This window comes from Halichoerus grypus, chromosome 15, assembly GCF_964656455.1.
Source record: "Halichoerus grypus chromosome 15, mHalGry1.hap1.1, whole genome shotgun sequence".
Taxonomy (NCBI): domain Eukaryota; kingdom Metazoa; phylum Chordata; class Mammalia; order Carnivora; family Phocidae; genus Halichoerus; species Halichoerus grypus.
In genome coordinates, this window is record NC_135726.1 from 32,475,083 (window position 1) to 32,491,033 (window position 15,951).

Consider the following 15,951-nt stretch of genomic DNA (forward strand, 5'->3'; position numbering starts at 1 on the left):
TCTGCGTATATATCCAAAGGAAACTAAAACACTACCTCAAAAATATACCTGCACCCCTCATGTTCATCGCAGCATTTATGATAGCCAAGACACAGAAACCACCTAAGTGCCCATCAATGGATGAATAAAGAGTAAACAGTGTCTGTACACACACACACACGTACAGACATGCACACACACACAATGGAACACTATTCAGCAACAAAGAGACAGAAGGAAATCCTGCTATTTGCGACAATATGTACAGGCCTTGAGGACATTATGCTAAGTGAAATAAGTTAGAGAAAATCAAATTGTGTATGATCTCACATATACAGGGAATCAACAACAGCAACAAAAAACCCAAGCTCTTAGACACAAAGAACATACTGGTGGTTGCCTGAGGTGCGTGTGGGGGATGGGTGGGGGAGAAGGCAATATGGGGGAAAGGAGACGAAAGACACAAACTTTCAGTTATAAGAAGTAAGAGATGTAATATACAGCATGGTGAAGACAGCAATACTGTATTGTATATTTGAAAGTTACTTAAGAGTGTAAATCTTGAAAGTTCTCATCACAAGAAAAAAACACTTAACTGTGTGAGATGATGGATGTTAACTAGACGAAAAAGGTCTGGGTATTGGGCCTTTTAACAGGACAACTGGGATCAACTGTGGGAAGATTTGAAAATCTTCATTGACAACTCTTCGGATCAAGCAAATGCATGGACAATGGAGCTGGTCCAGGCTCCCCCCCCCCCCCCCCCGCCTCTCAGACAATGAGGTACTGAAACTCCCCCACCCCTCGCTCCAGCTGTCACCCTATTAATGCAAGGACATTGAGAGTAATGCTGGAGATTCCTGCTGTCAGTCTTGTTTTTAATATCTCACATATAGTCAAAGCTATATCCGTTACCAAGTGAAAAACCCAGAACAGGGCTATCTGGGATTTTTAAAAAGACTTTGTAAGACACAAAGCTTGCAATTAAAAAGTTATTTATTAAAAAATATTTCCTTCTAATTCTGATTCCATATCAAATTAAACACGGAGTGATGTTACAAAGCAGTAAGTGATCAGCTCCGTTTGTACGGAGGCTGACAATGACCTCACGAATTCCTCAGTATATTCTACTAAATAGTGGGATACAAACTCAACTCATTCACTTCTGCACAAAAGGGAAATTTAATTGGTATACTTCATACCAAAAAACTTTAATAAAGCTTGTCTTCATATTTCAGTTTAGAGATTTAGCTAATATAAAATGATGCTTGCTAGCTTTGGCAGCACGTATAAAATGATACTTGCTTAAAAGAGCATCCAAGCAATGCTTTGGATTTTCCTTTCCTGCAAAATTCAAGGAAAACATGATTGTTTGGGAGGTTCTTTGCTGCTCACAAAGAACCACCTGAGATTCCTTTCTGTTTCTACTCTTCCACTCTTCATGTTTCCAGTGATTAAAACATGCTGGAAACATAATTTAGAGAATACTAGAAATGCCACAGAGATCCCACGGCTTAAAAGAGTTTCTGAGAGGTTTTGAAGTTTTTATAAACTTCAAATGAATGTACAGGATACAGGGATTTAAAAAATGACTTTTAGAAACACATACACTCCAAGGAAATACTTTAGTACTCTTTAGCATTGAACACTTGGGGCGAGAACTGGTCTCTCTTTCAATGGTTCAAGTAGTCAGTCTTTTCTCAACAGTTTCTTGATAAGCGACAAACCTTCTCAAATTCATCTTCACATTGTCGAGAACACACAGCTGATCTGGACTGTATTTACCTCTCCCTTCTTTTCGTATCTGCCAAAAAATCATACGTGATTTGGTATACATTACTAATTCCTTTAGATAAGAAAGCATTTGATTTGGGGTGTATTCTTTTCAGAACAAAGAGCTGCCAGAATTTGGTGAAAGATTTTCGCTTTCCAAGGTAAAAGAATACAGTGTGTGAGCCCTAAAGATAAATTAAGATTATGCACCTTTTAAAAATGATCGTTCCAAGAACGGCTGAATTGTAGACTTTAAAACAGTAAGTTTTATGCTATGTGAACTAGACTTCACCTCTAGTCTAGAGCAGCGGTTCTCAGATTTTAGCAACAGTATCATCTCTGGAAAGCTTGTTAAAAAACAGGGCCCACCCACCATTTCTGATTTTCAGTAGGTCTGGAGTTGGGCCTGGGCATTTGCATTTGTAACAAGTTACCAGGTGATTCTGATGCTGCTGATCACAGGGCATTCCTGAGAGCCAGTGCCCTGGAGAAGTTCTTCAGTAAAATGCATTGTATCATATTGAAATGCAACTTGGGGCTAAATATATACCTGACAGTCTCTAATGCAATTGTGGCTTCATTCACAGAAGAACATATGAAAAACTACAAGCTGCCCTTCTGGCTAACAAAGAAATTTCATTAGGGCTTTATACCTTTGAGAAAAGAAAAACACTTAATGAAACATCATTACCATAGCAATGCATAGTAAGTAGGCAAATCAATCAGAACAGCCCTCCCAGTGGTTAGGGGTTGTTTTGCTGGTTCATAGTTTACATAACTCCTCTCTGAGCATTTGCTTCTGCAGGCTGAATTCTCAACTATATCTGCTTTCCCTGCAGCTGCAGAGAAATAGGGCATATTTTCTCCTTACCGTGCAGACTCCTTTTTCAGATGTTCCAAGGGCCTGCCTGCACCCTTTAAGAACACTGTGGATACCCACCACGTACTGGTATGGAAATATCTCTAGGAGATAGTGTTAAGAGAAAACACACAAAGCACAGGATTGTGAATATATTAGGCTACCTTTTGGATAACAAAGGGGGGAAATACTAATGCACGTCTGTCTTTACGTGGAGAAACGTCACTCAATTTGGTTACCGAGGAGGCAGAAAATAAAGGGAATAAAACCTCTCACTTCTTAAAGAACAGACAGACATGGATGAACACAGAGTCAAAAGGAACAAACTTCCAGTTATAAGCTAAATAGGTCATGCGAATGTAATGTTCAGCATGGTGACTCTGATTGTATATTTGGAAATTACTACGAGAGTAGAGCTTAAAAGTTCTCATCACAAGAAAAAAAATTTCCAACTCTGTGTGGTAATGGATTTAACTAAACTACTGTAGTAATTATTTCCCAATACGTACATGTATCAAATCACTATGAACCACTAAAACTAATACAATGTAATATGTCAACTGTATCTCAATTAAAAAAAAAAAAAAGCAAAAAAAAAAAAAACAAAAACCCAAACAAAAAAACCTACAGGCTTGAACAAAGCGTAATTAAGGGTAAACTGTTCAATTGTTTACCCTAGACTTAAGTTACCTATTGGTGAATCTTAACTCAATAAAGATTAGCCACTATGATTACATTTTTTAAATATAAGATGCCCAAACATGAAAACGTTAAAAACAAACCAATACTGATGTCCTTAAACCAACACTGACTTTAGATTTAACTACGACATGGAATGTTTATGGTGTGTGTTGCTAGTTTTCTAAAGAAAATGATTTAGTCCTTAAAAAAAACTTCAGAAAATTTAAGTTACTAGACATACAATCATATTCTCCTAAAAAATTATCACAGAGTTCTCTCCTTGAGAAATCAATTCTGCATTAGAAGCTTGTTAGATAAAAGAAATACATATTGGGGGTGCCTGGGTGGCTCAGTCGGCTAAGCTTCCAACTCTTGGTTTCAGCTCAGGGTTTTGAGATTGAGGCCCGTGTCCGGCTCCGCACTCAGCAGAGTCGGCTTGTCCCTCCCCCTCTGCTCCTCCCCCGGTTCTCTCTCTCTCTCTCTAAAATTAAAAAAAACAAAAACAAAATATACATATTGGAAAACAACAGAAGTAAGCTAAGTTTTCATCCAAACCTCTATTTTCTTGGCAAAGATTTAAAAACAAATGTTTAATTTGAAATCTAAAAGCAAAAAATACAAACATTTTTATTTCTCAAAATGACATAATTTAGAAATGGAAATTTTGTTTGTTGGTTTGTTTTTTAAGTAAACTCTATGCCCAACATGGGGCTTAAACTCATGACCCTGAGATCAAGAGTCATATTCTCCACTGACTGAGCCAGCTGGGCGCCCCTAGAAATGGAGATTTAGATAATTGGAGAATGGTAAACTTAAACTTATAGACATAGGATTCAAGGCTGTTTTTAAAATTCCTGGTGCCTTCCCCTGGCCACCAAGTTACTGAAAATTACTTTTTGACTCAAAGTTAGCTTTGATGATTCTGGTGAAACAAAAAAATAAATAAAAGGGTAGGGGCGCCTGGGTGGCTCAGTCGTTGAGCGTCTGCCTTCAGCTCAGGTCATGATCCCGGGGTCCTGGGATCGAGCCCCGCATCGGGCTCTCCGCTCAGCGGGAAGCCTGCTTCTCCCTCTCTACTCCCCCTGCCTTGTGTTCCTTCCCTCGCTGTGTCTCTCTGTCAAATAAATAAAATCTTTAAAAAAAAAAATAAATAAAAAAATAAAAGGGTAAATGAAGGGAGCTACATTCTCCGACAGAGACCAGCCTGGAGTTTGCCCTTTTTTTCAGAGCACCAAAGGGAAATATTCACAACACTGAAATCAAGCTGTAATGTATTAGCTGTAACGACATAAAATAAATTCACAACGTATACGAAAGTGCTTTGTAGGCCACAGACTGCGGTGCTTCTCCACAAGTACTGTGAGCATTACTGAACTCTTCTAGAAAGGGGACCGTGCCCACACCATTCTGGCCCAAGTCACAGTGATTCAACAGAAAGGCCTGAGCTCTGACTCAGCCAACAAGCATTCTTCAGTTCTGGGGATGAAGCGCTCTATGAATCACAGAGATTGCATGGAGGAAACTACAGGCCCCCCTTCTCGGAGGATGGTGAGACCTAAGCATTTACGCACGAAACAGCTACATACCTTCATTTTGAAGACTGGCTGGAATTCCTTCAGAGCCGATAACAATTTAATCTGAACTGAGGCCCTTTCAGCTTCTTTACCATCTGCAAAAACATCGAAGAGAGCATCCAAGGCTTCTCCTGCCACCACAAGGGAGGGATCTTTGGTGGCAACTTCAAGCAGAAAGCACCCAATGGTCTGGAGACGACAAGGCACACTGTTATGTCTAATATTCTAACATCAGTTTCCAAAATAAGTACTAACTTTAAATGTGGCAACAATTCACACATGGTATTTTAAAATTTAGAAATACCAGAGACAAATTAAAACTCTGAAAGAACTAGGGGCGCCTGGGTGGCTGTCGTTAAACGTCTGCCTTCGGCTCAGGTCGTGATCCCAGGGTCCTGGGATTGAGCCCCGCATTGGGCTCCCTGCTCAGCGGGAAGCCTGCTTCTCCTTTTCCCACTCCCCCTGCTTGTGCTCTTTCTCTTGCTGTGTCTCTCTGTCAAATAAATAAATCTTAAAAAAAAAACAAAACTTTGAAAGAACTAAAGATTAAAGACTTCACATATATTTATAAATACACCAAGTATAATATCAACAAGATAAATTAAGTATATTAGAGTTTACATTCCTAAATAAAATCAATTAAAATTCATAAATGATATATGAAAGATTGGTTTCGGAAATTAAAATTTCCCCTCTATCTCCCTCAAAAAGGCTTTCCCTGTGGTGTCAAAATACAGATATAGATCTGCAACAAAAAAAATATGCTTTTAAAATTATATGAAAGAATAAAATTATATGAAAAACACTCTAGGACAATTAAAAAAACAAAGAACACTTAATCTCTTTCTGATTCCCTGTGATGATCTTTAACACCCATCCACCCTGTGATGATTAGCTAGCTAATGAACAGGCCATTCCCAGTCTGTGAGGAACTGTTCAAGAGTGAACTTACTTTGTTTTGGCTGTCCTGCTCCACCCTTTATGTCTTAAGGGTGATGTGCACATCTGGTATTATCGGTGGGAGAGTGGAAATGCTAAGAACAGCGAGTCCAAACTCCAGCTGTGACATAAATAACAGGCTGACCCTTAGAAAGTCCATTACCCGCTCTGGACCTCTATTTTCTTATCTGAATTTAAGTACTCTAGATAATATCTAGGATAGTATTTAGAGTTAATAACTTATAATAAAATACGAAGCACATACTGTCACCTATGAAGTAGTCTTACTAAAAAAATTAACCTGAATCTGAATCTGATCCAGCCTTTAGATCTAACTTCCAGTTTGCAGAAAATACAGAGGATAAAGGAACAAGCTTAACACCACAAGGAAGCAATCAGACAAATTCAGAGGGTTGGATACTGTGAGACAACCACCCCCAGGAGTTGAGGAAAAAACAGGTGGTAGCAGAGGTGCCCAGCTGGCTCAATCGGTGGAGCACGTGACTCCTGATCTCAGAGTCATGAGTTCAAGCCCGGTGCTGGGCATAGAGCTAGGAAGGAAGGAAGGAAGGGAGGGAGGGAGTGAGAAAAAAAAAAACAGGTGGTGGGAGGTAGTGCTAGGGAGAGAAGTTTCTAGATTGAGAGAAGCTTAGAAGATCCAAAACCAAACATAACATGTAGACTTGACTTAGATGCTCATTTAAACAAACTATCTGTAAATAGATGTTTTTGGAACAACTGGAAACACTTGAGGATGGACCATGCAGAAGACATATTAAACAATGAGGGGGCACCTGGGTGGCTCAGTCAGTTAAGCGTCTGCTTTTGGCTCAGGTCTTGATCCCAGGGTCCTGGGATGGGGCCCCGTGTCAGGGTCCCTGCTCAGTGGGGAGTCTGCTTCTCTCTCTCCCTCTGCTCCTCTCCACCCAGTCCTCCCCTCCCCCCAACCCAAGGCTCGTGCTCTCTCTCAAATAAATAAATAAAATCTTCAAAAAAAAAAAACATGGGGTGCCTGGCTGGCTCAGTCAGTTGAGCGTCTGCCTTCAGCTCAGGTCACGATCCCAGGGTCCTGGGATCGAGTCCTGCATCGGGCTCCCTGCTCAGTGGGGAGTCTGCTTCTCCCTCTGCCTGCTGTTCCCCCTGCTTGAGTGCTCGCGTTCTCTCTCGCTCTCTCACAAATAATTCTTTTTAAAAAAATTAAAAATTAAAATTAAAAAAAAAGACATTTAACAATGATGATTGATTGTATAAGGGTGATAATAGTGGTTATGTAAGAAACTGTACTTGGTTTTTTTTAAAGATTTATTTATTTATTTGAGAAACAGAGTGGGGGGTGAGGGGCAGAGGGAGAGCGAGAAGTAGACTCCCCACTGAGCAGGGAGACTGACAAGGGGCTCAATCGCAGGACCCTGAGACCATGACCTGAGCTGAAATTAAGAATCCGACACTTAACCAACTGCGCTGCCTAGGTACCCCAAAACTGTCCCTATTTTTAAGACATGCATACTGAATCAACAGGGCAAAATACCATGATGTCTTTAATACTGAGCTTTAACTTTAACATACTTTAACATACCCAGCAAAGAAACTGTGTGAAGTGCATATGATAGAATATTAATGATTGTTAAATATGCTTAACTAGTATACAAAATTCATTGTACTTTCTACTTTGCTTGGAAATGTGACTAAATAAAAACATTTTAGGGGCACCTGGGTGGCTCAGTCGGTTAAGCGTCTGCCTTCGGCTCAGGTCATGATCCCAGGGTCCTGGGACTGAGCTCCACGTTGGGCTCCCAGCTCGGTGGGGAGTCTGCTTCTCCCTCTCCCTCTGCCTCTCAACCTGCTTCTGCTCTCTTTCTGTCTCTCTCTCAAATGAATAAATAAAATCTTTACAAAAAACAAAACAAAAAAACATTTTAAAAATCACATGTTATGCCCGAGAAAAACTTGCTGCTCCTAAGTGGATCTTGGAAATTATAGTCTTAAGGGGCAGGAAGGGATTTAACATGCACATGCTCATCTGTATATGTGTACACAGACAGCAACACGGCGATATTCTCTCTCACTTATGTGTCTCTTTTTATCAAAAATCCCTAGAGTAATAGAGAAGAAAGGAGTCACAGTGGCTGTCTCTCTAGAGTCAAAGTCGGGGGCTGGAAAGTTAGCAATGGAGATGAGTCTTTCATTATACATTCTTTTCTACTTTTGTGAATGTTTTGTTACATGCAGGTATCATCTTTTTAAAATAAGGTTCTTAAGATTTTTTTTTTTTTTTTTTTGACACAGAGAGAGAGACAGGAGACGGGGAACACAAGCAGGGGGAGCGGGAGAGGGAGAAGCAGGCTTCCCGCTGGGCAGGGAGGCCGATGCGGGGCTCGATTCCAGGACCCTGGGACCATGACCCAAGCTGAAGGCAGACGCTCAACGACTGAGCCACCCAGGCACCCCTAAAATAAGGTTCTTAAAAAACATCAGTCATTGGGGCCCCTGGGTGGCCCAGTCCGGCTAAGCGTCCAATTCTTTTTTTTTTTTTTAGAGAGAGAGAACAGGGGAGGGGTAGAAAGAGACGGGGAGAGAGAAGCAGACTCTTCGCTGAGCCCAACGCAGGGCTTGATCTCATCATCCTGAGATCATGACCTGAGCTGAAATCAAGAGTTGGCTGCTTAATGGACTGAGCCACCCAGGTGCCCCAAGTGTTCAATTCTTGATCTCGGCTCTAGTCTTAATCTCAGGGTCGTGAGTTCAAGCCCCACGTCGGGCTCCACACTGGGCATGGAGCCTACTTAAAAAAAAAAAAAAAAAAAAGGGCGCCTGGGTGGCTCAGTTGGTTAAGCGACTGCCTTCGGCTCAGGTCATGATCCTGGAGTCCCTGGATCGAGTCCCGCATCGGGCTCCCTGCTCGGCAGGGAGTCTGCTTCGCCCTCTGACCCTCCCCCCTCTCATGTGTTCTTTCTCTCTCATTCTCTCTCTCTCAAATAAATAAATAAAATCTTTAAAAAAAAAAAGTCATTGTTGTAAAGTTCTCAGCAAGCCCAATAGTCGGTTTATTACCCATTAATTAGTAATCAATACTTCAGCAATTATTATTAGCACAATGAAGGGTAATTTTACTACCACGGTCCTTGTAGTTACTAGTGATGCTGTGTCTCCAGCAGTGTAGTTCCTGAGCAACTGTGCTGAGATAAAGTGCTGGAAGCAAATATGCTGAGTGAGCTCCTAGGGCGTTTGCTGCTTAAAATTTATAGAGTGATAGCAGAGTGGACTGTGCGGTGTTGTTCAGAATGCACTTTAGCCTGGTGTACTAAGACAACTGGTGAGCTGTTCCTGCATTAGCAGGAGAAGAGAATATGCACACAGTTTATGCAACAGCAAAGGCAGAGGAACCTGGGACAATTCTGAACTTGGCCTTTCACTGAAGACAAATTTATATCTGAAAAAGTACCTCAGGAATAAAGTGGCAAAATGCAACTCAATTTTTCAAGTACCCACCTAATTCATATAGTCAGATCAAGCCAAAGGGCATATTTTAATAATGTACCTTAGTAAGCAACTTCTCTATAGAATTTCTTCTTGTGATGTCCATAGAAGTTTTTAAAAATCCTACACCAACAGTTACTCTTCCCCGTTTCTAATGATTTAATGTTTTACATTGGAAGCATATAGTTTTACCTTAAGAGTTTCCAGTGTTCCATCTTCTTTGGCAAGGACGCTGCCCGTGATTCCTAAAATACTAACAACGTTTACTCTAACCCCAGTATTACTACTATGAATGCCGGCTGTGCATAGTGTCATCAGCTGGTTGGGAGTCATACACTGTTGAAAAGGAAAAAGAGTATTTATAGTGTTAAACTCAACCAAGTCCAAGAGCATGCACAACAGGACTGACAGGAATGTCAACGACAGAGAAGTTAGCACATACTCTAATCGCTCCTCAGGTTAGCTGGTAATCCTGAATGAAGATGAGGCCTGTTCACGTCACTGTCATTATTCACTCTACCATAGCTGTTAAGCCTAGAAGAGGGGCTTCGTTTCCTATTAGTTTCATTTAAAGAAGACTTTTGGGAGGTACCTGGGCAACTCAGTCAGCTAAGCGTCTGCCTTCAGGTCAGGTCATGATCCCGGGGTCCTGGGATCGAGCCCCATGTTGGGTTCCTTGCTCAGTGGGGAGTCTGCTTCTCCCTCTCTCTCTGTCTCCTCTCCCACCCCACTTGTGCTCTCTCTCTCTCAAATAAGATCTTAAAAAAGAAAAAGACGACTTTCAGTCAGATGTACACGAACTAAAGAGATCCTTATTTCTTTTTAACACTGATCATAAAATGTTTTGAAAATGTACAAAGAATATGTGGCTTTAATAAAAATTGGCTGAATCTATACAAGTTAAGAACTTACCCTGAGATGTTATGCTGTTACAGTAAACTATTAGAGCTTGTAGAAACCATTAAATTATAGAGTGCTTCTGCTGCGTAGTGATAATTTTCATTCTAAGCTAATCTGAACACACACGTGGGTGCAGGTATCACCAGAGAATTCGAATATCGTGTTGCCAGGCTATCACAGTGTGGTGACGAAGGGCTTGGGATCTGACATCCTGGGTTCACATCCTGGCTCCTCTCCTTACCCTTCAGCAATCCTGCGTAAGACACCCCCCTGACAAAGGTCTCTCCATTTCCCCATCAGTGATACGGGGACAACGGTCACCATGCAGAGTTGCTAAAGGATTAAATAATGCATGTCAAGAACTTAGTAAATATTAGATATTATTATATATAGAAATACTGAACAGTTCTAAATCAAACTCATTTCCGAATCATTTGCAGTGCTTCTGCCAAATCTAAAGGTAACAGCTAATATGTGCAGGTTTCTTAGGAAATACTCTAATGGAAACAATCCCACCAACCCTGGCATTCCTCCCAGCCGGAACAAGGCTGCCAGGAATGCTGGAGGCGTGCTGCTTTACTACCAGTATGAGTCACAAATGCAAGCTGCCCAAGGTGCACACACCGACAAGGCAGAGAACTGGACAGGGGAGCAGGACAGCTGTACTCCACTGTTGGTGCTGTTACTCAGCATCTCTGGTCCCTGGTTCCCTCTCCTTGTAAAGTATGAGAAAGCCAGGGTCCTTCTAATCCTCAAATTCCATGCTCATGCCCAATACACAGCCAACCTGAGAATTCATGGTCTTAATATATATGAATGCCCAGACATTAACTGAGCATGAGCTGGGAATAATTCTCTTTAAACGTCAGGCTGATCCAGTTAGCTACTGCTGAAGATCATGGAAAAATCAATAAAAACACTTTATATTCCCATAGGCCCTACAGTATAGGGTTTTCTAATCCTCTCATCATTATTACCATTCCCATGTCCAAGAAACTGAGGGTCAAAAGTTACGTTCTTGAAAAAAATTCTCAAATATACAAAGAAAAAAAATCGAAAGAGTATAGACTAGACGCCAACAGCACATACTGTATTTGATAGTAAAGTACCAGGGGCATTCTCGTTAAACTGTGGACCAAGATAAAGTTTGGGAAGCACTGCTCCAGGGTGTGGCCATGGAATGACTAAGGTAGAGAAGGAAGACCAGACCGTTGGAGAAAGGGAGGTCCAAGAACTTCAAAGCCAAGGGACTGGGGGGAGCATCTATGTGGATCTTGAAGTCACCTAGAATCATGACAGGACTGGTGAAGAGTAATAATGCCCAACAGCAGGAATCTTCAAGGAACAAAGAGTGCCCCAGGGCATGGTAGATGGCTATAACCAAGAGAAGTGGGTGGTACGGTCTAATGACATGTTAATCAAAACTGGAAGATTTTAGAAAGGAAGGAGCAAGGATGGTTTAGCACACGGGTCCCTAAACTTAGTGTGCATGCCAATCACCCAGAGAACTTGTTAAAATATAGATCACTGGGCCCCTCCTCAAAGTTTCTGCCTCAGTGGATTGGGGGCAAGGCCCTAGGATTTGCTCTTATATACAAAGAAAAAGACCACCAACCCAATAGCAAAACTGGCAAAAGATAGGAACAGTTACAGAAAAAAAATGCAAAGGCCCTTAAAGCACATAAAGAGACAGACACCCAATCTCATATTGTAAGACAAATGCAAATTAAAATTGAGATATGTCTCAACTATCAAACTGGTAAAAATCTAACATTCTGACAACTCTGCTTCTGAAGCTATAACAAAACATGCACTCTCAAGCACTGCTGTAGGAAATTCAAAATGCCTCAAATTCTAAGGAGGGGACTACAGCAATTAGCAAAAATCACCAATCCATCTATTCTCCAACTCAGCAAGCCCACTTCTAGGACTCTCTCTCGAAGACACAATGGCAAAAACACAAAAAGCATCTGTAAAAAGGCTATTCACTGCAGTTCTATTTGTAATAGCAAAGGACTGGAAATGAGAACACCCATCAACAGGGCTGAATGAATAAGGAACACCTACACGACGGAGCAATAGAATGTGAAGCTGTAAAAAAGAAATGAGGAAGATACCTGTATACTACGATGATTAATAAGGGAGAAAAAGAAAGCAAGGTGCAGAAGCACTACTTTTAACAAAAGGGGTGAAATACACATGCCTACGTATTTGCTTATGTTTTCAAAATAAGAACAATGGAATGATAAATCAAAACACAAAAAAGGACGGTTACCCGAAAGAATAGGGGCAAAGGGACAGAAGTTAGACTAAATATAAATAAATAAAATTGTTTTTGGTAAAACATACATAATGTAAAACTTGCCATTTTAACCTTTTTAAAAGAGATTTATTTATTTGAGAGAGAGAGAAAGCAAACATGAGCCAGGGTGGGGATGTAGGGGTGTGTGGGCAGGGGGAGGAGCAGACTCCCCTCTGAGCAGAGAGCCCAGGAGCCCGGGATCATGACCTGAGCCGAAGGCAGATGCCTAACTGACTGAGCCACCCAGGTGCCCCTGAAATACCTTTATTATTAAGCCGTTCTTAGCCACGATCTCTTGCCTGCAGCTGAAAACATTTCTAAGTGTCCAGTTCAGTGGCAGTAAGTACCTTCAGACTGTTGTACCACCAGCCATCACCACCATCCATGTCCAGAGGTTCTTCATCATCCCATACTGAAACTGTCCCGTTCAACAGTACGTCCCTACTCCTCCCTTCCCCCAACTCCTGGCAGCCACTGTTCCACATTCTGTCCTTACGAATTTAACTATTCTAGGTCCCTTGTATATGGAATCGTACTGTATGTGTCCTTTTGTGCTCGGTTTATTTCACTTAATGTCATGTCTTCAAGAATTCATCCATGTTGTAGTATGTATAAGAATTTCCTTTTTAAAGCTGAATAATATTCCATTGTATGTATCTACCATATAGTTCCCTGAATATATCGTTTCCATTTTAACTCTGAAACTGTGTAAATATTTTATATAATTAAAAAATAGAAATTAAAGCAAAAAAAAAAAAGTTTCTTAAAAAAAGGAAAGCTAAAAAAAAAAAATGAAAGCTAAAACAACTGAAGCTACCTTTATAACAAGTCACAAAGAGAACTTTGTCAAGTAACGTTAAAACACAGCAATCTGCCTATACAGTCGTAGAGGGGTTGTGAGATCGAGCCCCAAGTCGGGCTCCGTGCTCAGTGGGGAATCTGCTTGGGATTCTCTCTCCCTCTCCCCCTCCCACTTGTGCTCTCTCTCTCAATCAATCAATCAATCTTAAAAACAAAACAAACAAAATAACCCCACAAGTTCATAATGATATTTTAAAAAAACCTCACTGATCACTTTTAGAGATTGCTAAGGGCACTAATTTATTATTCTGGAAAAATCCTATCTTTTTGGTATGAACTTTATTTCAAAGTTACCAAATAACTGATGAGACAGAAGTTCTTACTTATAGAAGAATCACAGCTAATAAACGTAAAAGAAATGACAAAATTAAGATGTCTCCATTTTGCACCACTGATAAAATGGTGAATCCACTGATTAATACTTTTTTTAAAAAAAGATTTTAGGGGTGCCTGGGTGGCTCAGTTGTTAAGCATCTGCCTTCGTCTCAGGTCATGATCACAGGGTCCTGGGATCGAGCCCCACATCAGGCTCCCTGCTCTGTGGGAAGCCTGCTTCTCCCACTCCCCCTGCTTGTGTTCCCTCTCTCACTGTGTCTCTCTGTCAAATAAATAAATAAAATCTTTTAAAAAATAAAAAAAGATTTTATTTATTTACTTGAGAGAGGGAGAGAGCACATGAGTCAGGGGAGGGGCAGAGGAAGAGGGAGAAGCAGACTCTTCTGAGCACAGAGCCTGATGAGGGGCTCAATTCCAGGACCCCAAGATCATGACCTGAGCCGAAGGCAGCCGCTTTACCAACTGAGCCACCCAGGTGCCCTGAATCCACTGATTAATCTTAACATCACTAATTTATGAGAATATATAATTTGTGATATAAAAGTAAAAAATATATACAGCACTGTGAATTATTCTTGACAAAAAATCTGATCCTGACTCGAATTAAGACTCTAGACCTAGTTCCCAGTTTATAGGATATATGGACAAGAGAGGGACATGTCAACAATACCATTGTGAGAAACTAGCCAAATCTCATAATGGGAAAACTTCTACAGGACAAATGACAGCTTCTTCAATGAATAAATAATATAGGGAAAGGGGGGTTGGTGGGGGGAATAGTTTAAATTAAGAGATTTAAGAATCTGTGAATATACTAAAAACCACTGAGTTGTGCACTTTATTTTTTTTTAAAGATTTTATTTATTTGAGAGAGAGAGAGTGAGAAAGAGCACAAGTGGGGTGAGGGGCAGAGGGAGAAGCAGACTCCCCACTGGTCAGGGAGCCTGATGTGGGACTCGATCCCAGGACCCTGGGATCACGACCCAAGCAAAAGGCAGAAGCTTAACCAACTGAGCCACCCAGGCGCCCCTGAATTGTGCACTTTAAATGGGTGAATTGTATGGTTGGTGTGTGAATTAAATCTCACTAAAGCCGTTAAAAAATTTTTTTGGGCGCCTGGGTGGCTCAGTTGGTTAAGCGACTGCCTTCAGCTCAGGTCATGATCCCAGGGTCCTGGGATCGAGTCCCACATCGGGCTCCCGGCTCAGCGGGGAGCCTGCTTCTCCCTCTGACCCTCTCCCCTCTCATGCTGTTTCTCTCTCGCTCACTCTCAAATAAATAAATAAATAAATAAAATCTTTAAAAAAAAAAATTTTTTTTAACCAAAGTATCAACCAAAAGCATTTGGATTCTGATTTGAATAAAACAACTGAAAAAGACATTTTTGTGGCAATCAGAAAAAACTGAGCTTAGGCTGTATATCAAATGATAATTAAGCAATGTCTGTTAATTTGGGGGTAATGGTACCGTAGTTAAGTTTTTTATAAGTCCATTTTCTGTCACAGATACATAATGAAGCATGTAATAAAATACTTATGGGTGAAGGAACATGATTTGCTTTAAAGCAGTCCAGGAAATAAAAACAAAAGTGTAAGGGAGATGAAGAGAACAAGAATGCCAGGATGTTGCCAACTCTGTGACCCTTGTGGTTCACGATACTATCATCTGTGCTTTTAGAGACGTCTGAAAACTTCCTTAATAAAAAGTAAAGAATACAAGTGGGAAAGCACCTATCACAGAGATGCCGATGGATCACTGTGGAGGGTCAGTGGGCATGCTTGATAATTTCTGTAAAATGTTACAGAAGAAGACAAATGACATTCAGAGAAAATATTTATGACAGGTATGTCAAGATAAAAAAATCTGTGTTAGTGGCAGTGGTGGGAAGAAGCAAAATATTTTACTTTTTATTTTAAGCATTTTTGCTTTCTTTTTACAAGGATCATACATTACTCTTATAATAGAAATAAATACTTTAAAAAAAAAACAGTTAAGTAATGAATTTTGCTTCCATAATACGGAATCTTTGCGGGTTTCATATAAAATTTTTTAAAAATCTTACCTGAGAAATGTTCTTGGAGGCCATTGTTTGCAAAAGGGCCCTCAAGGCACTACTTATGGCTTCTAGAAAGTCAACATCCTTAGCAAAATCTAAAACACAAAAGTGAAATATAAATTTGTCTTTCTCTAAGACAAGTTATTTTGTAAAAAAAAAAAAAAAAAAATCAAAACACCGCATGTTAAATGTTAATATATGCTATTATAATTAA

At 40.5% G+C, this 15,951-nt stretch overlaps 1 protein-coding gene across 3 annotated transcripts in view; it reads right to left on the reverse strand.

Annotated features, from left to right (window-relative positions):
- Positions 1-957: 957 nt before the first annotated feature.
- HEATR3 (HEAT repeat containing 3) overlaps positions 958-15,951 on the reverse strand; it is a 39,901-nt gene continuing 24,907 nt past the window's right edge. For 2 of the 3 annotated variants that reach the window (XM_078063230.1, XM_078063231.1), the window contains exons 12-15: positions 15,744-15,832; positions 9,475-9,618; positions 4,879-5,055; positions 958-1,783 (exon numbers count right to left, since the gene is read on the reverse strand). In XM_078063230.1, coding sequence (XP_077919356.1) covers positions 1,661-1,783; positions 4,879-5,055; positions 9,475-9,618; positions 15,744-15,832 — 533 coding nt within the window. In that variant the 3' untranslated portion in view covers positions 958-1,660. The remainder of the gene's footprint in view (positions 1,784-4,878; positions 5,056-9,474; positions 9,619-15,743; positions 15,833-15,951) is intronic. The other variant, XM_078063232.1, reaches the window with a different exon arrangement.